This window comes from Cupressus sempervirens, chromosome 7, assembly GCF_028749045.1.
Source record: "Cupressus sempervirens isolate cs-2001-9-10 chromosome 7, ASM2874904v1, whole genome shotgun sequence".
Taxonomy (NCBI): Eukaryota; Viridiplantae; Streptophyta; class Pinopsida; order Cupressales; family Cupressaceae; genus Cupressus; species Cupressus sempervirens.
The window spans coordinates 738,253,117-738,276,556 of NC_143124.1; the positions used below are offsets into that span (position 1 = coordinate 738,253,117).

Genomic DNA, 23,440 nt, shown 5'->3' on the forward strand with positions numbered 1-23,440 from the left:
TCAAGCAAGTCAGTTAATTCTGCTTTACATTTTGCCCAATATGATCTTGTTCCTCTTAGACTTGTTCCAAATCGCATCAGCCTATCTGCAAGATTATTGCGAGGCATATTTTCCATATGTTCACGCAATTCATGAATAGTTATTGGCATTTCCTGAAAGCTCCTTTTTGCAAAAACAGATGCTGAACTTTGTGCGCGATGTCTCATTACCATGTTTTGCACAAAATACCTAAACCTTGGATGTTTTCCAAAGCGATGATCCCTATATTTGATCAAATGCTTTACAAATTCATGCAAGTATACCCACTTCATTCTAGGCTCTAACCAATCACAACTTCCATCTGGAAACAATGTTGGGAAAGCCATATCCAACAACCCAGATGTGACATACTCATTGATAGGTGATGCACCCATAGATGGCCACTCAATTAAAGCAGATGGAATTGCATCAGGATTATTAACCCAAGCATGAATTAATTCCATTTCCCTTTGAGCATTAGGTGGCCTTGAAGCCATAGAGTTTGTGTGCTCAATTATATTACCTTCATCTGTCTCCATGAGAGGACCTAGGAATACAACTTCATTTGCATCAGAATCAAACTCCATGTGCACTGTCTTTAATGTATGAAAAATATTCTCATCCCTATTTGAAGGCAAGTCATTAAGAGCACTTTCATCTATCCTGACATCTGCATAAAATTTATCATTTTCAACTTTGTATTTCAATACTCTATAAACACGATCCCTATTCACAGTAAAGTTATATCCTGTACCACGTTGATCCCTTCTTCGAACAATGATGATTGGTAAATGATCAATTGTGTGTGGCAAGACTTTTGATAATTGTTCAACATGCTGAGGAAAACTAATGGTATGTCCTTTATACTTATACTGACCTCCAATTGCATGTGTAACTTGCAATATAGGGTTTGCACGTGCAATGAGCATTTCTTCAACTTGAGTTAAATTTGCAAGCTCTGGTGGTTGACATCCTGGATCCATATTATTTGAAGATGAAAACCTATGAATTCCTATCTCTTGACGACACCTATTACATATTGGACCCTCACTGGTGCGATATACTTTCATTCCTGCATATGACTCCTGACAAACATAACACATCTTTGGTATTTTCAAACTATCTATCTGATTCTAAACTGCATTTGGAATCTTCTAAATTCAGATTGAAGCATACCATTTGGATTGGGAATTTTTTCTATATCACCTTCTAATTCATCATTCACATGGATTTGACTTTCATGTTGTGGTGTTTCTGGGACACGTTCTATAGATGGAGACCCTTCATACTGAACATTTAGTTGATTATTTGCATGTATAGGATGTTCATGTATGTCACTTGCTTGCACTTCAACATGTTGGACTCGGCACCTTTGTGTATCTGGAAGGACCCTCTGAGAAGTATGTTGACGATTATTTCTCTGTACATTTCTGGTCTCTCTTTCATCATTTTCTAGTTGTGCAACTGACACTTCAGACCTTCTTCTACCACAACTTTGCCCATTTCCTTGATTAAATGTTATTCTTTGATGTTCTGTTTCATTTTCTATTTGTTGTTGTTGTTGTTGTTGACGTCTACGGTATTCTCTACGATATTCTCTTTGATATTGCCTTTGGTATTCTCTTCTTGCCTCCTCTGATTCAAAATTTAACCTAGGTCTCACCATAGCTAGTACAAAACAAATATTAGTGAATTAAGCTATATTTTTCATGACACTAAATAATTTTCCATACAAACCATATAAAAGATTGCTAAAAAATATATTAATTAAGAATAAATGAAGAAAGTATGAACAATAAATAAGAGAATACATTAAAAAAATTATGAAAATACATTTTTTTAAAGAAATATAGAAACATGAAAATTACATATAATTTTAATTACAATTAACAGTATAATAAATTGCTTACTATTATAATATATAAAAAATGGCGGCATTGCCTTTCACTTTTCAAAGATTGAATGAATTTTGATACTTTTCAAATTGCACATAAATAATAAGCATAAATTAAATGAATATATGGTTACTCTAATTTTCAAATAACAAAATTGAAAGTATAAATTTATTTTTTCTTATTTACAAACAAATAAATTGATATTTTAATGAAAATATATGGCGACATTATCATCCACTTTTGAAACATTACAAATATTTTTAGATATATGTAACATTATAATAGATTGCTTAGTATTATAATATTTAAAGAATGGCGGCATTGCCTTCCACTTTTCAAAGATTGATGGGTAAAACTTACTATTTATTCTTTTAAAATTGCATATAAAAAAAAGCATAGCTTAAAATAAATATATGGCTACTGTACTTTTCAATCAGCTAAAATAGTATTATAATATTTAAAGAATGACGGCATTGCCTTCCACTTTTCAAAGATTGATGGGTAAAACTTACTATTTATTCTTTTAAAATTGCATATAAAAAATAAGCATAGCTTAAAATAAATATATGGCTACTGTAATTTTCAATCAGCTAAATTAAAAGTGTAAATTTGATTTTTTAATTTAAAAATGAATAAATTGGCACTTTAATAAAATATTTGAAAAATGGCGGCATTGCCATCCAGTTTTCAAATATTAATATACAAAGATTAAATTTAATCTAAATGTAAATTACAAAATTATTATAATTGAAATAGTAATCTAATTCAAGTACTCTAAATCAATATACTAATCTTAATGAAAACATTACAAATATTTTTTCAAATATAATTAATATTATAATAAATTGCTTAGTATTATAATATTTTAAAAAATGGCCATTGCCTTCCACTTTTAAAAGATTGATGCTTAAAAGTTAATAATTATTATTTTAAAATTGCATATAAAAATAATCATTAATTAAAATAAACATATGGTTACTCTAATTTTCAAATAACAAAATTAAAAGTCTAAATTTGATTTTTCATATTTAAAATTAAATAAATGGGTACTTTTATTAAATATTGGAAATATGGCGGCATTGCCATCCATTTTTCAAATATTAATATGTAACAGTTAATTATAATCAACAATGTAAATATATTAATTATAATATGTAACAATTAACACAATCTACCCAGAAAACACAGCTAAGAATTAATTATAATCTAAATGTTGATTACAAAATTATTTTGATCGAAATAGTAATCTAACTCAGAATATTAATATAAATCAATATATTATTCTTAATTAAAAAAATATTATAAATCAAACTACTTTTGTAAATGAAAATAGTAATCATTAAATTTATAAATCACTATTTTTAAAAAATATTGATATGGCGGCATTGCCATCCATATGAAATATTATAGAAAACAAAATACAACATTAATCTATAAAAAACATTGAAAAATATGAAAAAACAATAATCTACACAAATCATATCTAAATATATAACATGCAACTATATATAAATTATGCATGAAACATGCAAATGTAAATTTGAATACAACGATGTAAAAGCTAAGAAATCTAATTTAAAAAATAACTTACAACTAAATGTAAATAGTGTAACTACAATTCTTAATGCGGATAATAATCAAAATGCGAAATAAAACTTAATATAAACAAAAAATAAATAAAAAACTTACTTAGCTTTTTGATCTACTTGGTGATCTTCAAATGTAGAATGCTTTTCCAAATGATTTATCTCCCTCTTTTCTTCTCTCAACAAAAAAAATGAAGCTTTACTGAAAACTTGTCTTCTGCAAATGTATTCTTTTACAAATGACGAGAAAAATGAGAGGAGATGAGTGTTTTATAATGAGATAGAGAACTCTTCATCTCCCACGGAAAAAACTCTTCATCTCCCATTAAGAAACTCTTCAATTTCCACTAAAAAAACCTTTCAATTTCCACTACTCCACTCAAATTCGAAAGTCAAATTAACATTAAATCAAAATGCGAAATAAAACTTAATATAAACAAAAAATAAATAAAAAACTTACTTAGCTTTTTGATCTACTTGGTGATCTTCAAATGTAGAATGCTTTTCCAAATGATTTATCTCCCTCTTTTCTTCTCTCAACAAAAACAATGAAGCTTTACTGAAAACTTGTCTTCTGCAAATGTATTTTTTTACAAATGACGAGAAAAATGAGAGGAGATGAGTGTTTTATAATGAGACAGAGAACTCTTCATCTCGCACGGAAAAAACTCTTCATCTTCCATTAAGAAACTCTTCAATTTCCACTACTCCACTCAAATTCGAAATTCAAATTAACATTAAAAAATTAAATTTTTTAAAAATACACATATGAAATGTGTACACGTTGCTACACATCGTCGTTGATAATAATTTTTTAAATTAAAAAATGTTTTAATAATTAGATTCGCATGCATTTCATTTCAAAAAAAAAAATTTAAAAATTTAAATGAGGTGACGGGCCACCACCCCCGCCACCCCATACTTACACAGCGTGCGACAGTAACTGTCGCTGCTGTCAGTGGCAGTTACAGTCGGCACTAACATGTGTGTCAGTGCCGACAGTAACTATCGCTGACAGCAGCGGCTGTTACTGCCGCACGCTGCGACCACGTTCACATAACGTTTTTTTTTTTGTTTTTTCGTTTTTTAAAATTTCTTTTTTAATTTTAATTTTAATTTAAATTTTTTAATTTTTTAATTTAAATTTTTTTTAAAACTTTTTTTTAAAACTTTTTTTTAAATTTTTAATTTAAAAAAAAAAAAATTTTCACTTTAAAAAAAATTAATTTTGTATTTTTATTTCATATTTTAAAAAAGAATATATGTAATTTATTAAAATTTATAGGAGCCTATTATTTCGGACCCTATTATTTCGGGTTTCATTTGGCATCTTCTTTGCCAGTTATTATTTCGGAAATATTTTTTATTGTCTTTTATGTTGGCCATCTATTATTTCGGCCTCCATTTGGCTCCCTATTATTTCGGCCAGCTATTATTTGGGGAATTCTTTTTTAATATTTAATTTGGAAGTTTGTAACTGCTCCTAATTCTTTTTTGTTGACAGGAATCTTGGCATATTCCCGTGCTGGGCATTTGTGCTGCCATTGTATAGAACGCCTCTCGGCGTAAATATTATAAATTTATTTCTATATTTAAATAAATGAAAATTATAGAAATTCTTTGTCTAGATTGTTATTACAAATGTTGTTGATGTAAATAATTAGTAATTTTTGTTTGAATATTAGGTTTTGGTTTTTGATAGAGGCAAACTATGGGTTGTTGTTGTTTGTGTTTAAAATATTAATGTGTTGTTTTATTAATGTGTTACTTACTGTTCTAGGGGCCAACACCCTCTTGCTACTTTTAATGATAAAGAACAAGTTAAGAACATACAGATAATAGTTTGAGATTTAATTAATTGATTATATAAGATTTGACATTGTTTGTATTCTATTGAAATTCAACTTCTTACTTATTAGTGATATTAGGCCTAGTTTGTATATTAGATTATATATATAATTATTAGTGACATTAGGTCTAGTTTTCATTTTAGATTAGGTCGAGGCCGGTCTCCGATATATTTCATGTTTTGTTGTTCCTCCTCTCTCCTTCATTCAATGGGAAGCATTTGAAATGGTGTGAGGGACCCACCCGAACAAAGAAAATAAAAACAAAAATGTCACTTATATAAAGTAGATATAGACAAAAATACTAAGTGTTAGTTTTCTGTTTGGGCATAGCCAATGAAGCTCATGTAATTAAGGACAGTTTATCTTGATTTTTGCAATACTATAATATTTTCCAAATTATAAAAATTATAATAAGAATTATGATAAAATGAAGTTATTATTATTCTAAATTATATTTGAACCCGTTGAAACTTCCGAATATACAGTTCTTTCGACTTCTCTTTTGCTTTACTTTGGTATCCCTTTCTGCACCGCGTTTAAATTTGAATAAGCGGAGAACTTTCGGGATTCAAAATACCAGAGAGCTTTCTTGTTTTATGTTAGAGGCGTTAAAAGGGAAGACGCAAAAAAGAACGAAAATCTCCCAATGCACAAAAAGGTGTATCTGTAACATTTTGTAAGCCGGATTTAGTTATTTTTAATTCTTTCTATTCATTGGTGTATTCCCAGTCCAGGAATAACTATTGCAACCTGTTGGCCGTCTGCATTTGCAGTTTTCTTTTGGATTTTGATCTATGTTGCTCATTACGTTTCCAGTTGGAACAAAATATTCATGAAGTCGAGCTGGAGCTCGCAAATGAAAGGCAGCTTGAGCGTGCTTCTTCTACTTTATCTCCTTCCCACTTCGCTCATTGTCCAAGCCCAAACAAGTTTTACCTTCAACGAATTCAATGTGTCGACACTCCAACTTCTTGGCAATGCTTCAGTGCGCTCCAATGCCATCTCCCTTAATCAAGCATCACATAATAGTATGGGCCGAGCTTTCTATCCACACCCCGTGCGCATGAAAGATCCTGCCCCTCTCAATTCTACTTTCTCTTTCTCGACAACTTTTGTGCTTGCCGTTGTTCCTTCAGAATCGGTCAGCGGGTTCGGGCTGACGTTTATTATGACGCCCAACAGATCTCCAGAGGGATTAGGAGACCCGTCTAATCATCTGTTTGCAGTCCACTTCGACACATCAAAGACCTCGGAAGCTGGCGGCTACTGGATTTACAACATCCAAATCCTAGAATTGGATCTCAAAAGCGGACAGAATATCCAAGCTTGGGTTAATTATGACAATCTTCAGAACGAGCTCAAAGTAATCGTTGCGGAAGTTTGTCTTGATAGCTCAAAGCAAGCACTGTTATATATAAAAGATTTATCCCTTTCCAACATTGTAGAAGAAGAAATGTACGTTGGCTTCTCAGCAGGTAGAGGAACCATGTATGAAGAGAATTACATCCTCGCCTGGAGCTTTGCTACAAACGGAATCGCCCCGCCCCTGAATACATCTAACCTTCCATCCTTTGTACACAGAAAACCCAAGAGCTCCAACTCCAGACTGATGGCTGGCATCAGCGCCACAGGTTGTGTTGTCCTTGTTCTGGTGGCGGTGGCAGCATCACTTGGGATGTTGCAGAAGAGAAACCAGTACAGAGAAACTATCGAAGAATGGGAGATGGAGTATTGGCCTCACAGATTTAAGTACAAAGACCTGCATACTGCAACAAAGGGCTTCCGAGAAGAACGACTTTTGGGATCGGGAGGCTTCAGTAGGGTATACAGAGGAGTACTTCCCACAAGCGGTCTCCAAGTGGCAGTGAAATGTATTCTTAGAGAAACAAATGATGGGGTGAAGGAATTCATTGCTGAAATCTCGAGTCTCGGTCGCCTTCAACATCGAAATCTTGTGCAGTTGAGAGGCTTCTGCAGGTGGGAGATGCGGCTATTCATAGTTAATGACTACATGCCAAACAGGAGCCTGGACAAGATCATATTTGGAAACCCAAAGAAGATTCTTGATTGGGGAAAGAGGTACAGAATCCTAAAAGACGTGGCTTCAGGTTTGTTGTATCTTCACGAAGAGTGGGAGCAATGCGTAGTGCACAGGGACATAAAGTCCAGCAATGTTTTACTGGATTCGGAGCTGAATGGGAAGCTAGGGGATTTCGGGCTAGCCCGTCTGTACGAGAGTAACGAAAGCTCACACACCACTCTTGTGGTTGGAACAGTGGGGTACATTTCACCGGAGTTTGTAGAGACAGGAAAGGCGAGTACCGCCACGGATGTGTTCAGTTTTGGTGTTTTTATGTTGGAGGTCGCATGCGGAAGGAGACCCGTCGATTCCTCTCTTCAATCTGATGAGATTCTTCTGGTTGACTGGGTGAGAAAGTTGCATGGCACAGGAAGTCTGATGGATGCGGCCGACCCAAATCTTGGTATGGAATATGTGGGAAGTGAGATGGAGAGAGTGCTGAAACTAGGTTTGATCTGTTCCAATCCTCAGCCAGAAGGCAGGCTCCTTTACCAGATTTTGATCCTCCATTTTATTTGGATGCGGGTCCAAATTTACGAAAAAGGCTTCCATATTCCAGTGGCGGCACAGACGCTTCTATTTCAATTTCTGGTGATTTCACTGTATAAGATCGATCTGTGTGTGGCTTTTTTCGGTGCTACTGTAACAATTTTGTTGTAGTCACCTGTGGCTATCCAATCATATATTTTGATAATTATAGAATCTTAAAACCCTTCATGTGATTTTCTAAATATCCGTCTCTGAAAGACTTTACAGGACCAAGTATTTGTTCAGTATAGCTTTAAAGAGTTGTTACTGTCGAAACGATGAATTTTTAATTTAGCTAGTGAAAATCGTCTAGTTCAGTCGACTTTTGATGCATCTATTAAAATCTCCTCCTCGCCACATGTCAAACTCAAATCGTTGTCGTAATCGACCTAATGTAGCCCGCTTCCCATTAGCACAACATAATCTTGCCGACTTGTGTCTCTGCTGCATGTGAGCACTGAAAAGCATTACCGATGTAGCTCAGGACTGTAGAATCCTGAAAAGACTTTTCATGTTGATCAAGAATCCTAATTATTATTGTCGTTCTTGAAATCTTGCTCGTCCTTTTCACATTGCTCGCCTTGCGAGCCCAACTAATAATTTTGTCGAACTAATTCAACGAGCCTGCAATTTCTATGCCGACGACACTATGATCGAGGCATGCAATACAAATATGTTGGAGGGAGTATGTTAATTGGGAATATCCAAAGCCCCATATATTTGGGATTCTAAAAACAAAGTAAATGTTTTACATTAGTTAGGGGTCTACATGTAGCGACTACTAATTACTCAACAAAAGAGGCATACATAATCCTACCCTCTTAATGTCGAGGCATGAGCAAACCTTGCCACCACACGAGTTAATATATTTTTATATTTTTCTCTTTTAAATTTCTTTGAGTTAATAAGTGAATAAACTTTAAATCTTTAATAATTATCTAGTTTTTAATTAATCAATTAAAATTAGTAATTATATCTTAGAGTATAATGGGCACTGTAAAGAGCTGGGATACATTAATGGAAAAATGGGTCATGTTTTACATATATTTGTGTAGTACACAAGATCAATTGATAGTAAAGTTATGCAATAGTTTTTGGTGCAACAAAAGTCTTAATAAAGACGTGATAGTTTTATATTTTCTATTTATTTCACTGATAGGGATTTTAACAAGGTTAAAATAAATCCTCTAAAGGTGAAATATTTTTAGGCTCCATTAAGAGAAGACTTATGTTATTTTTGCAATAAGAAAGGTGTATGTATGTATGTATGTATGTAGTATATATATATGTATACACAACCCCACGCACCCCCACCCCCTCGCGCGCGCGCGCACACACACACACACATTCATATACATATATAGATACATCCATGTGCATGTTCATATGCATATGCATGTACATATACACATCCATATCCATATGCATATACGTAAAGATAGAAAGAAAAAGAGATAGAAGAAACCTTTTTTATTGTGATGAAATTTTACTACTACATCGTTATATTAAAATGTATTATATTCAATATAAAATCAAACCAATTGACAAGACAAATCTACAATCCACTTAGTCCACTTTAATGGAGTTTTACTTTGTTACCTAGATTTTCCACTAATTAATTTCCACTCATCAAGACACTAATATCTTTTGTCAATGTTATATTTATACCACTCTTTTTGGAAAAATGTCCCAGTTCATATGAGAATGTATGATCAGTGCTAAAATAGACTAAATCCACTAATCTTGATAAGGTTGTTTATTCAATAATATTTATTTGAAATTTAGATCCCCTACTTATCCATGTGTGACACATAATAGTTGTACTAAGATAGACTTACTAGCAACAATTAATTGGCAGTGCCATAAAATATTTTTTTCCTTATAAATCTTATAATTAGGTGCAAGCATGGAAAGGAAAGAAATTGAATGACCACTTTTGGAACAAAGACATTTCTTGAAGGGAATAAGGCAGAGACCAACAAATAATAATTTGTTCTTGATTCTCAAAGCTTAATCATGAATCTCTACGAGATTAATCTCAACATGTAAACAAAATAAGTTGGATAAGGTCTTGAGCCTTCGACCATCCATCAATTTGGGTGAGGCGCCTCACTATGATAAATATACATATCTTTACTTCAATGCCATCGCCATTTCTATTTGGGGTGATAATCTACCTCTCTCATATCTCTAAAAAAGGCTTCACTATAAATGGTTTGGAACCCTTTATCATCAAGTAATTTCCTCTTGTACAATTATTATAGTGTTTAATATAGTTGAATTTAAGGAGAATTTCTTGAGAAAACCCTACTATTTATTGGAAAGAGACATTCATATCATATCTTGTAGGTTTTCATTGATGGAAACCATACATGATTCTATTAATCACTTGCCATATATTTTGGCTATATCAAAGGTGGGATTGATAAATTAGCTAACTATGGTAGAATAAGCAGAGCCTACAAGTTATAATATATGAATCAATATGTACATAAAAGTTTGATTTTAAGTCAAACAACAAGGATATGGCTCTAGATCTAGGGTATATACTATGTTATCATATGCTTGCACTCATTTATATTATCATTTGAGCGAGTTATGATTTTTAGAGTGTTGGTTAAGTATGAATATAATAATCTCAAATAGTTATTAGATAAATCAAGGATCCTAATAGCTTGATGATGAATAAATTTGAGATTATAATTGGTAGAGCCAACATCATTAATAATATCTATATATTTAGTGAAAGTTAACTTGAAGATCTAGTTACTAATTTAGTCAACATATGTGATTGTTTATATTCTTAAGGCCAACCAACTGAGTTATTATTCTTATAAGATCTGGTATATAAGATTGAGTTTTTGAGTTGATTTGATATTTGAAAAAAGAGAAAAGTGCAAAGATGGTGTGTTGACATGATTTGTGTGTGAGTAACTTGATTACAAATGTTAGATTGATGATTTTATAATCTACCTACATGAAAGTGTATATGCATAGTTGATGTTGTTTTTCATTTTACTATTTTGGATTGTAGTCCAATCATTTTTAATTGCAAGAAAAATTCATATTTTGTAACCTAAGTAGTGAGTTCTAGGAAGTGTGCCTGAATCTAACTGCACTCCCCTCTTGTACTCAAACCTTAACAAGGTTATTACTTCAATAGAGTGATCATTTTTGAATTCCATCCCTACTGTGGCTTTCCCCCTAACATGGCTTCTGCAAAAACATTATGGGTCATAATGTTGTGGGTACATTGTTTATGGTTTTGCTAATTAGTTTCAATTGTAGTTTGGTTATGGTTGTACAATATGTTTAATAAGGTTAACAAGTTTAGAATGCTAAGTCATGCCCCAATGTTCCTCAATCCTAACACTATTGACATGGCAATATTTTTCTCATCCTCCCTTGGAAATTGCATTACCAATACTTTCAAAAACTATATCATCTCGAGTAAATATGGTTAACTCTTTCAAATCCACCCTTGGAATCTATATGGCTCAACATTTAAAATAAAATTGGGAACTCTAGGGATATTTATATTTTTAGGCTTCTGTTTTAAATGATCTAATTCAAATAAAGATTTATGTTCTACGTAATCCTATAGTTTTCACCTCTAGGGATTGTATGTTAAAATATTAAAAAAGTGGGGACTGCAAATAGGATCAACTAGAGGGGATTGATTGTTAAAAAAAGTAAAGCTTTCCATTGATGCAAAGTTATTCTATCTTCTTAAATAAAGAACTCAAAATTTGAAGCTCATGAATGGTTTAAGTATCCCATTTCAAAAATCTAATGAGGAATCCTCAATTTTAGGAAAAGTCAAAAAATCAAACCACAATACCACTATACTCTAGAGATCGACCAATTTCCAATGGTTAAAAGAAAACAATACTATTGATAAGGATTAGATGATGAGTAGGTAAAATGTCCAACATCTAATAGGTTTTCTTCAATAACAGTGTGGGGAAAACAATTTAGTCATTTCATCATCAATCCTACACCAAGCTAGGAGCAATTTCCACAGATAAGGGTATATCAAAAGCACCTATGTTTTTCTTGTTAGAATTTACAATATTACAATTAACCATTATATAAATAAATAAAATATAAATAAATAAGATGAGAATCATGCATGCATAAATATAAAGATTACACAAGATATGTATGGAAAAATCCCTTTAAGTAACATATTTCATAAAACATCATTTTATTAAAATACATATCTATGTACTCTATAAAATCAACTAAAACCTAAAGATGCTTATCGTTACCTTCATTGTCTATAATACTTTTTGTTTGAATTATTTATTATTCTTTTGAAAGTATACAAAATGGTTCTCACATTTGATTATTACTATTATTATATTTTCCTTTCTATCTATTGCTTTAATATTACCCCTACAAATGATATTAAAAAGTTAATCTTTGTAACTCTTATTAATATTTAAAATGTTTTGAACAATTCTGTTGTCATTGTTGCACGACTTCATTACGTTCTTAGATACCCAACTTTATGTCAAAAGCTTGCTCCGTCAAAACCCTTCTTACTATTAATTGAAGTGTACGGGTACTCGGGCTCAGGTCTGCATTGGAACGCGTGGAATCCGCCACAATATATGAATCTTTCGGTTTTGCTTTAGTTGTGCACCGTGTTTGTATTGAGAAAAACCCCGAGAGGTAAGGCGTGAGAAGGGACAACACCCAGAATCAATGGAAAGTTTGCGATACAATAAAAGGTAAATCTGCACCATTTTGTAAGCTTTATATACTCAAATTTATTTTCCCATTATGAGGTGTATTTCTATTTCAATTCTTCTCCTTCGGGAAGAATTATATTATTTCAACCTGTTGGCCATTCTCTTTGAACCTTTTATTTGGATTTTGATATGTTGTTGGTCACTATGTTCCAGCAGGTTATCAAAGTTGAGCTGGAGCTCGAGAGTGGAAGGCTTGAACGTGGTTCTTCTACGTTTCCTCTTCCTCACCTTGCTTGTTTTCCAAGCCCATACAAATTTTATGTTCAACCAACTCAATGCCTCCACCTTCGAATTGTATGGGGATGCTTCAATGCAGTCCAATGCCATCTCCCTCAATGGTCGATTCATATTTATGTTGGGCCGTGCTGTCTATCCACATCCCGTGTGTATGAAATATCGGAATTCTACTTTCTCCTTCAGCACAAATTTTGTGTTTAGCATTGTTCCTTCTCCTGCTTCACAATCTGGGTTTGGACTGGCGTTTATGATAACACCCAACAGATCTCTCTTTCCAAGTGTGAACCTTGCCTTGATTAGCAATCTATCAGTTCTGGGTGAGGCCTCAAATCATCTATTTGTAGTCGAGTTCGACGCATAAAAGAACATCGACGACAATCACGTCGGCGTGGACCTCATACTGGATTAACAGCACCCGATTCACGGATTTGGATCTCAAAAGTGGACGAAACATTCAAGTTTGGATTGACTATGACAGTCTTCACAAGGAGCTCAAAGTCACCATTACGGAGGCTGGTCTTGATCGCCCACAAAAACTACTATTATATATGAAAAATATGTCCCTGTCCAGCATTCTAGAAGAAGATATGTATGTTGGTTTCTCAGCAGCTACGGAAAGCAAAAATGAAGAGGATTACATCCTGTCATGGAGTTTTACTACAAATGGAATTTCCCCGTCCCTGAATACATCTAGTTTCCCATCCTCCTCACACAGGAAGTCCAAGAGCTCCAACTCCAAATTGACGTCTCCTATTATCACTCTTTGCGTCCTCGTCATTCTCCTGGTGGTGGCAGGATGCCTTGTGCAGTCGAAGATAAACCGGTACAGAGATATGATCGAAGAGTGTGAGGTGGAGTATTGGCCTCACAGGTTCAACTACAAAGACCTCTTTACTGCAACCAAGGGCTTCAGAGAGGAAGAAATTTTGGGATCCGGGGGCTTCGGTAGGGTATACAGAGGAGTCCTTCCCTCAAGCGGCATCCAAGTAGCAGTGAAATGTATTCGTAGACAAACTGATGATGGGATGAAGGAATTCATTGCAGAGATCTCCAGTCTTGGTCGGCTTCAACATCGAAATCTTGTGCAGATCAAAGGCTTCTCCAGGCGGAAAAAGGAGCTGTTCATAGTATATGACTACATGCCAAATGGAAGTCTGGACAAGATGATATTCGGAAACCCAAAGAATATCCTCGACTGGGATCGGAGGCACAGTATCATCAGAGATGTCGCTGCAGGTTTGTTGCATCTTCATGAAGAGTGGGAGAAATGCGTAGTGCACAGAGACATCAAGTCCAGCAATGTTCTGTTAGACTCAGAGCTGAATGGGAAGCTAGGGGATTTTGGTCTCGCCCGTCTGTACGAGCACAACGAGAACTCGCAGACTACTCGTGTGGTTGGAACACTGGGGTACATCGCACCTGAACTTGTGCACACAGGAAAGGCGAGCCCAGCCACAGATGTGTTCAGTTATGGTATTTTTATGTTGGAAGTTGCATGCGGAAGGAGGCCCTTCGATCCCTCTCTCCAACCTGGTCAGACGGTCATGGTGGATTGGGTGAGAGATCTTCATGCGAAAAGCAGTCTGATGGATGCAGCAGCCCCGAGTCTAGGTGGACAATATGTTGAAGGTGAGATGGAGAGGGTGCTGAAACTGGGTCTGATATGTTCTAATCGTCAGGCTGAAGGCAGGCTTGGAATGAGACAAGTTGTGCAAATACTTGCAGAAGAAGCTCCGATTCCAGGTTTTAATGGCCGTTTTAATTTGGAGTTGAGCTCACCGCGCAGTGCTACCAAGTCAGTTCAACATTATATTCACAGCAGTGACGCTTCCATTTCGGAGTCTTTGGACGCACGATAGGCTATGGGAAATCAGGCAGTGCTCAGTTTATGCAAGTCTGCACCATATTACAGTCGCATCACAGATGCTTCCCTATTTCAAGTCAAGCTCTGTTTTTGGCGCTGTCACCGCATAAGAACGATGTTTTCGTGGCTTCCTGTTGCTATTGTTATTATGGAATATTTTCGGATGCGTGTATTTCTACAAAATACATAGATTGCTTTTCAACAACGCCATTTGCTTTGAATTCGTTGGTTTTATGAGCACTAGCGCTTTGGAAGGGTTAAGTTGATCGTTGTGTATGTTTTTATAATGTTCTTCAATATTTAGATTTAAACTTTTTATGTTTATTTCTCTATTCTAATATTTATATCTTTCTTATTCACACACATGGACACTCATTTTTGCCTACCTATCTCTATTTTATCATACCTATTTCTATTGTTTTCTCTTATGTATCTATATCTTATTTCCTCAATTTATTCTTTGATTTACTCTATATACATACTTTGTCTATTTGTCTATCCACTATCCATCTATCATCTCATATATTTTTATCATTCTCTCTATTAATCTCCCTCATCCAATCTTCTTATTTCTCCCCCTTCTCTTTGTCTATCCCTTCATAACTATCTCCCACTTTAATATTTGGTTCTAATCCATCTATCTATACATTGACTCTCCCTATTTTTCCATATTTGCTTTTATCTCTATCAATTTTTCCACCTCTCTACCCCTCTTTTTTCTTTATATTAATAATCTTACCCCACTCTCCTCCACCCTCTCAATCTTGCATTATCTTTTATTATATATATCCCCTAACTATTATTTCATATACAAAATGGACAACCTAGCTATTGTTTCCATCTCATCATTTCTATTTGTTCCTTTCTATCTTATTTTATATTTATACATCTGCCGAGATATTTATATCCAAATGTCTCTCTCTAATTCACACAATCTACCTATCTATCTCCCTGTCCTTACACACACACACACACACACACACACACACTTCCTTCTCCATCACTACCTCTACCATATATTTCCCCTCTATTTACCATTTACCTCTCACTATATATATTCTATTTGCTCTATTTCTCTTTGTTCTTCCATGTAAATCTATCTATATACTATCTATAACCTCAAAAAACTCTATTATGTATCTTCATCTCCTCTGCTCTTCTCTCTCATATTCCTCTCCCTCCCACTTCCTTATTTTTTTGTTTTTCCCTTCATAGTTATCTTCTTCATACATATACACTCTATCTTTCTATTTTCTCCTCATTATATTTTATCAATATCAATCTTTTCACCTCTCTTCTCTCTGCATGTTATTCATCTTATTAAGTCTCGTAGGCTCTATCCCCTTAGCCCTCCCTATATATCCCTACCCCTCTAATTATGATTGATGAGAGTTCATTATAAATATATTATTTAGGTATAGCATATAATATTTAAAGAAAATTCTATTATCACTAGTATTATATTGAAATTGCAATACTATTGGACATTTTAAATAATGTTATATTATTAACATTTTCTTTTATATTATAGGTATCTTAATTTTTTTTTTAGATATAATATTTGACTCTTTTATAGATATATATATTTTGGATTATGTATTTTAATACCATAAATTAATAATGAAGGTCTATTTGTCAAAAACAATATTCAATCACTGTATATTTAAATTTCAAAAATGCAAAACTTTCATTTTATATCAATTAAAATGTATATTACAAATAATATACTATAATATAATTATATTTTATTAAATAATTAATATTTTAATGGAAATAATATTTAAATTATAACAGAAAAAATTTAACAATGCAATATAGATATGAAATCCATTCTATGTTATTAAAATGGGTTTGTGTAGTTTTTCCTAAATTGACATTCTTTCAAGTTCTCAATTTCCAATTCTCATATTTATTGATATAAATGAATTACATTGAATATTTAACATATTGTACATCTATATATCTACTAAATTTGTTTTAAAATGTAATTCATATATATCACTAAGAAAAATACAAACAATCATAATATTTAACCACGATAATATTTTTAACTCTATTATTACTAAAATCATAACCCTCATAACCTTGCTTTCAGTCTTAAAGTACAACTATAATCTAATGGACATTACCCTTAATCTAATTCAACTATAATGGTAGACCAAAGTTTATCTTAGATTAATAAGAGAAATATTTTCGTTCTATGTTTACCATTAACACATTGGTCCAAATAAAGTGAGATAAGTTAAGATGTGTAGTGAAAGAACAACCATATGAATATTCCCTTAAAAGTCATTTTAGAAGAGTTTGTATGCATCAAAATTCAAAGACTAAATAATTCTACGAATAAATAAAATAATAAATAATAAGAAATTAAAATAAATAATTATTAAAACTAATAATTTTATTATTATTTTGTTCTTTAACTAAAGTGTACATTATTATTTATTTGACAAACTAAAAAAAAATATAAATAAAATATCAATATCCATAATATCATTATCTTTTAAAATGTTATTATTCATAGATATAATTTAGAAATCTCAACCTCCTTTGTACAATATTACTTAAAATTTAAAGGTAAAAAAACAAGACTTTATTCCAAAATAAAATACCACACATCTTCAAATGTCTTAGATTATAATACCTAAATGAAACTTCATACAAATATTCCCTAATATAGTTGTTTTATATAATTTTTTTAAATTATTTTTTTCCTAATTCATAAAACATCTCCTTCAATTATACTTATGAATCATAAAATTATATATGCTAAAGATATCTATATCTATAATGATCTTCTTAAACATGTCAAAATCAACTTTTCTTAAAACAGAGTCTGCATTTTCTTCAATCAAATGCAAATGAAGCAAAAGTGTATATAATGTTTCTAATAATTTTTTTGGAAAACTTGAATTTATCTTTTAATTAATACTTAATATGTGGGAAGTATATAAATCAATTATCCAATGAAGGATTTGGGTAATTACCAATCACACTAACAACTCATTAGCGGAGAAATTAATTATTCCTTTTTAAGGTTTCAATTGTGATTGTGATTCCTATCATTGCAATAGTAAACATTCACTCAAAGCATCTACAAGGTAGATACCAATGGTGCTTCTGACATTGACATCACACTTCTAATATAATGTCTAAGCTTCCATAGTATGGCATAAGTGGAAAAAAATTTGAGGATGTAGATTCATTTCACTGAGAGAAAATACATCAAACTTTTTTTAAAACTTTTTCATTTCCACAGTCATTGCAATGAAACTGCAAGCCGACATCTGATAGAGGCATTCAATTGGTATTAGGCATTATAGTCATCCCTGATTTATTCAGTGAAAATATGCTGAATGACTTAAACATGTAATGGATGATTCCAAATCTAATCTTCATAGTTGTGTTTTGGTCCCTCCATTTGCAACTTGTTGCCAAGCATTTTGCTAAATGACCCATTCTATCAAATGGTTCACAGCCTATGTCATGCTTTTATGTTTTGTGTTCATTGTGTATCATAGAACAATACACTCCTTAAATGGGACTTTGAGCATAATCTTTTCTTTGACTATGTTTTTTGTTCAACGCTGGTTGAAAAAAATCCCATTTTAGGCATCTGACAATGCCAGTAAGTCATAACATTCTGGTGGCAAGTCTCGTAGTAATAAGCCTATCAGCTTAAATATACTATGGTCACATAGGAATATCAATGCATTCATACATAATTATAAGTATTAATTGTATCTAAGTGTGTAATGGGTATGCTAAAGAGGTTTGAAGGTCAGTTAGGAAAAAAATGTGGTTCATTTTTGCATACATTAATGAAGTACTCAAAGTCAAATGATAGTATGTTAAAAATAAGATGATTATATATGTTCAACAAAGATCTTGATGGAAAAGTGATAACGTCAATTAAGAATTATGCACACACTTCACCTTTTTCTTCTCCCTATTTCTCTCCCTCTCCATCCCTCTCCACCTCAACCCCACCTCTCTCTCACCTATTATGCTCACTATAGTTTTAATATATGGTAGCAAGTTTATTTTCTTTCTTTCCACGTGATGAAAGCCTTGATTATGTAACCATTCTAACATATATTTATGCTTTTATTTTACTCTAAAAAAGATACCTAATGCTATAAAAATCCTTTTTTATTAATTACTAGGGTTCACTATAATGGCAAATAATCACAAAATGATGATTGTTTCCCATAGATCAATGTCAATTTGGTAAAGTTTTTACACATATGCAGGTTGGTGTGTCACCCCAAGTTTACCAAATATAAAACCCTAGGCCCATTGCTAAAATATTTATGTCATCAGATCATGTTTCGAAATGAAATAGCCAATCAAAAATATTTTTAGCACAGGGAAAATTAAACACTTTCGCCTATGATTTCCATGTGATATTATTCATCCTTGATTTTAAAAAATATTCTAGGAGAGGGATGACATTTGCCACCCAAATGTACAGACGCTTATGCACAAAAATTCAAATTTTCCATCTATATTATGCATGACCATATAATGGACAAATCATATTCGCCATAGAAATTCCAGAATACAATTTTTTCTTATGTGGGCATTGCCAAATATTTGGTACACCCTATTATATTCCCATGGATTTCAACACAAAAGAGTGGTATAAATAAATTTATAGATAAGTAGGTTGTCCCAATTCCAATCAGTATTTAGTTGCGAAGTCTCAAATTTTCATACCGCTAAGATCATTTTCGAGAAAACTGTGAGTGTGACGATTGCATTTTAGCCAAAGGTAAGTAACTTACACCCCTATCTATATGTTCTCTATAATTTTAGTTCATTCTTATATGTAGTAGATACAAGTTAGACTATTAGTGGTCAGTTATCAATTGGGACCAGTACAATAATTAGGGAGACTTAAGACATCTATATTTTAAAGTGTAGGTCATGTAGCAACAAATGAATACTATTTAAATAAATATATGTAATAGACTATAGTTGATTATCAATTTTTGAATAGCTTGAATTTTGTGGTAGCCTATATTTATTTGGAGATGTCAAACATGAACAATGATAAAAGTCCTACATGTGGTGGAAGTCAAGAAAGGCCAGCCAAGTGCACTTGCACCTTGACATCATAGTTTGGTGGCAAAAATCAGGAAGCAACATCATCACAAGTGCATTTACAAGACTTCCAACCACAATCACTACCAGTTACACTGACACATATTGAAGAAGTTGGTGAACCTGATATATCTGATCATGATGAACTTGAAGAATATATTGAAGAATCTTTTTAGGGCCATTGCCAAGATGGAAAAAATACCTAAAATTTATGTCGGCATGTTTTTGGGAAATCTAAACTCAGATGAGTTGATCAAATGGATCAATGAGCTAGAGGAATATTTTAAGTATGAGGATATCAAGGACCTTGATAGGGTTAAGTTTGTGAAGGAAAAAATGAAAGGCCATGGCAAAATTTGGTGGCAAGAGGTTTAGTTGGAAAGAAATAGGAGAGAAAAGGAGAAAATCACAAGATGGGATTGCATGGTAGAAAAACTAAAGAAATAGTTCATTCCTCTTGGTTACAAGCTAAATTTTTTAAAGAAGATACAAGGGTTAAAGCAAGTGAAAAAATATATCTAAGAATACATAGAGGAGTTTTACCGAGTCCTTATTAGGGCAGGACATGCATAAGCAAACAAGAAGAAGGTTGCTTGTTACCTTAATGGGTTAAGACCTAGCATTCAGGAGGAGTTAAGTCTTGTTACAATAAATAGCATTGAAGAGGCATGCCAGTTTGCCTTGCAAGTTGAAGAGAAGTTAAAATAAAAGTTTGATGTAAGGCAAAGAGGGCACAATCAAGGAGGAAGGGGTGGTGGCAAGTCATTTGGAGGTCGAAATGAGAACCAAAAGAAAAATAAAGATGTGGGTACCAGCCAAAACCAGAGGAACAAGGGTTTCAATTGCTCCCATGATCAAAACTTTGGAGATAATATAGGAAGAGGTAGAGGATGTGGGCAAGGTTCAGGAAGAGGATGCTTCTATGGTAACTATTTTCATTGCAATGAAGAAGGTCATCATGCCTACAAATGCCCTCAATGCCAAGGAAGGACAAATAGGAGAGCTGATGGTCAAGCATGGGTTGCTCATGTGGATGATGATGCATAATAATCACATTTAGAGGATGGAGAAAGAGGAGAGATTTTAGTTAATGAAAAGGTCTTGTTGAGTGGTGGCACTAAACTTGGACAAAGGAAGAGTTTGTTTTGTACTAGGTGCAAGTGTGAGGGTAAATTTTGTGATGTGATTATTGATGGTGGGAGTACTAACAACTTGGTATAAGAATAAATTCTCTCAAAGATAAAGCTCAAGAGGGAGAAACATCCCCATCCGTATTAGATTGCTTGGGTGTAGAATAATCATAAGGTCCTAGTTAGTGAACAATTTTTGGTAAAGTTCAAGATTAGGAGTTACCATGACGAGGGTATCTGTGACATCATCCAAATGGATGTTTTCCATTTATTGTTGGGAAGGTTGTGGCAGATTGATAGGCATGCTATACATGATGGTCATGCAAATACATACTCTTTGACAAAGGATGGAGTTTTCCACAAATTGAAGTCCTTGATAAAGGAAGGTGAAAAGGTATGTAGTAATGCTAGGGTATGTCTTGTCAATGGAAGAATTTTTTTGGATGGAATGAAATATCACCATATTTGCCATGCTTTAATTCCTACAAAGGATAAGGAAGGTAGTAGTGAAGTTCTACTTGATGTTTTGGGTCTATTAAGTTAGTATGAATATGTCATCTTTAATAATGTTCCAGAAGGGTTGTCGCCAATAAGGAAAATTAGCCATCAAATAGATTTGGTCTCTGGAGATGGTTTGCCTAACAAGGCTACTCATAGGATGACTCCTACTAAAACTGAGGAGCTAAACAAACAAGTTTAGGAGCTATTGAGGAAACGTTTTATTCCAGAGAGCTTGAGTCTATGTGCAATACCTATAGTGTTTGCGCCAAAGATGGATGGAGAGTGGAGAATGTGTGTAGATTCTCAAACTATAAATAAAATAACCATCAAGAATTGATTTCCTTTGCCAAGGATGGATGATCTTACGGACTGCTTGAGTAGAGCTCAATACTTCACAAAGATAGATCTCAAGAGTGGCTATCACTAGATACAAACATGAGAGGGATATGGGTGGAAAACTGTATTCATGACCAAGGAGGATCTATATGAGTGGTTAGTCACACCCTTTGGACTAATCAATGTGCCAAGCACCTTCATGTAGCTTCTGAATGAGGTATCAAACAAATTTTTAGGAAATTTTGTTATTGTCTATCTAGATGATATTTTGATTTTCAATAAGTCTTTGGATGAAAATTTATTGCACATTCATAGTGTCCTTGAAAGGTTGAGGGAAGAGAAATTGTTGATTGATTTGAAGAAGTGTAGCTTTGTGAAAAGGGACTTATTCTTTTTGGGGTTTGTTGTATCAGCTCAAGGTCTCAAAATGGACCCAGAGAAGGTGAAGGTCATCTTGGAATGGCCTACTCCAAAGTTTTCCATTGAGGTGAGGTCATTCCATGGTCTTGCTAGTTTTTATAGAAAGTTCATTAGGAATTTTAGTAGTATATGTGCCCCCCTAACTAAAACAATGAGGGGGGATAGAAAAGAGTTCAAGTGGACTATAGGATATGCAAGGAGTTATGAGTTGCTGAAGAAGAAGGTGACATAGAAACTTGTGTTGACACTTCCTAATTTCAACAAAGTGTCCCAAGTGGATTGTGATGCTAGTGATAGGACTATTGGGGCTGGGTTGAGCTAGGAAGGTAAACCTATTGCCTAGTTTAGTGGAAAATTGAATGATGCAAAGAAGTATTTTGTTTATGATTAGGAGTTCTATGCAATATTTCAGGCATTAAAAAAATGGAGGCATTATTTGTTGCCAAAAGAATTTGTCTTATATACTGATCATCAGTCATTGCAGTAGCTAAATAGCCAATATAAATTGAATCAGAGACATTTGAAATGGGTAGAGTTCATGCAAACTTATACATTTGTATTGAAACATAGAAGTGAAAGGTCTAATAGGGTTGCAAATGCATTAAGTAGGAGATAGTTGTTGTTGACAGGCATGTAGGTTGAAGTGGTTGGGTTTGATGAGCTCAAGAATCTATACCCTGAGGACCTTGACGTTACAACAACTTGGAAGACTTGTAAAGAACCTATTACTCTAGACAAGACTAGGTGGCTAGATTAGATAATTTAGGATGGTATGTTGTTCAAGGGTAGTCAATTGTGTATTCCAAGGAGTTCCATGAGGGAGAACTTGATCAAGGAGAAACACAGTAGATGGGTGGCAAGACACTTTGGTTGAGATAAGACCATTGCTATTATTAGTGGACCTTATTTTTGGCCTCAATTGTCACAAAATGTGAAGAAATTTGTGCAGAGTTGTTGAGTATGCTAAACAACAAAGGATTTAGTCAAATTACTAGACTCTATCAGTGATTTCCTATTCCATCAAAACCTTGGGAGGACATAAGTATGGATTTTGTTCTTGGATTACTGAGGACACAAAGGGGTAATGACTCAATATTTGTGGTGGTTAATAGGTTCTCCAAGATGGTACATT

The 23,440-nt window shown here is 33.4% G+C and overlaps 1 protein-coding gene and 1 pseudogene across 1 annotated transcript; both read left to right on the forward strand.

The window, feature by feature from the left end:
* The first annotated feature begins 2,983 nt into the window (after nt 1–2,983).
* Nucleotides 2,984–8,239, forward strand: LOC149549363 (L-type lectin-domain containing receptor kinase SIT2-like). The gene is made up of 5 exons (XM_089794307.1): nt 2,984–2,989; nt 4,459–4,560; nt 5,835–5,971; nt 6,079–8,071; nt 8,186–8,239. Exons 1-5 carry the CDS (start codon nt 2,984–2,986, stop codon nt 8,237–8,239), a joined length of 2,292 nt encoding a protein of 763 aa, XP_089650433.1.
* Nucleotides 8,240–12,667: 4,428 nt separating this feature from the next.
* LOC149549364 (L-type lectin-domain containing receptor kinase SIT2-like) lies at nt 12,668–14,810 on the forward strand (annotated as a pseudogene).
* The last annotated feature ends 8,630 nt before the right edge of the window (nt 14,811–23,440 follow it).

What these genes read in the sequence shown, in the direction of transcription:
- LOC149549363 (XM_089794307.1), top strand. An exon ending in GAGGCGTTAAAAGGGAAGAC is followed by an intron (nt 5,972 to 6,078) that starts GCAAAAAAGAAC and finishes GTGTATTCCCAG; the next exon opens with TCCAGGAATAACTATTGCAA. An exon ending in TGGCTTTTTTCGGTGCTACT is followed by an intron (nt 8,072 to 8,185) that starts GTAACAATTTTG and finishes AAGACTTTACAG; the next exon opens with GACCAAGTATTTGTTCAGTA.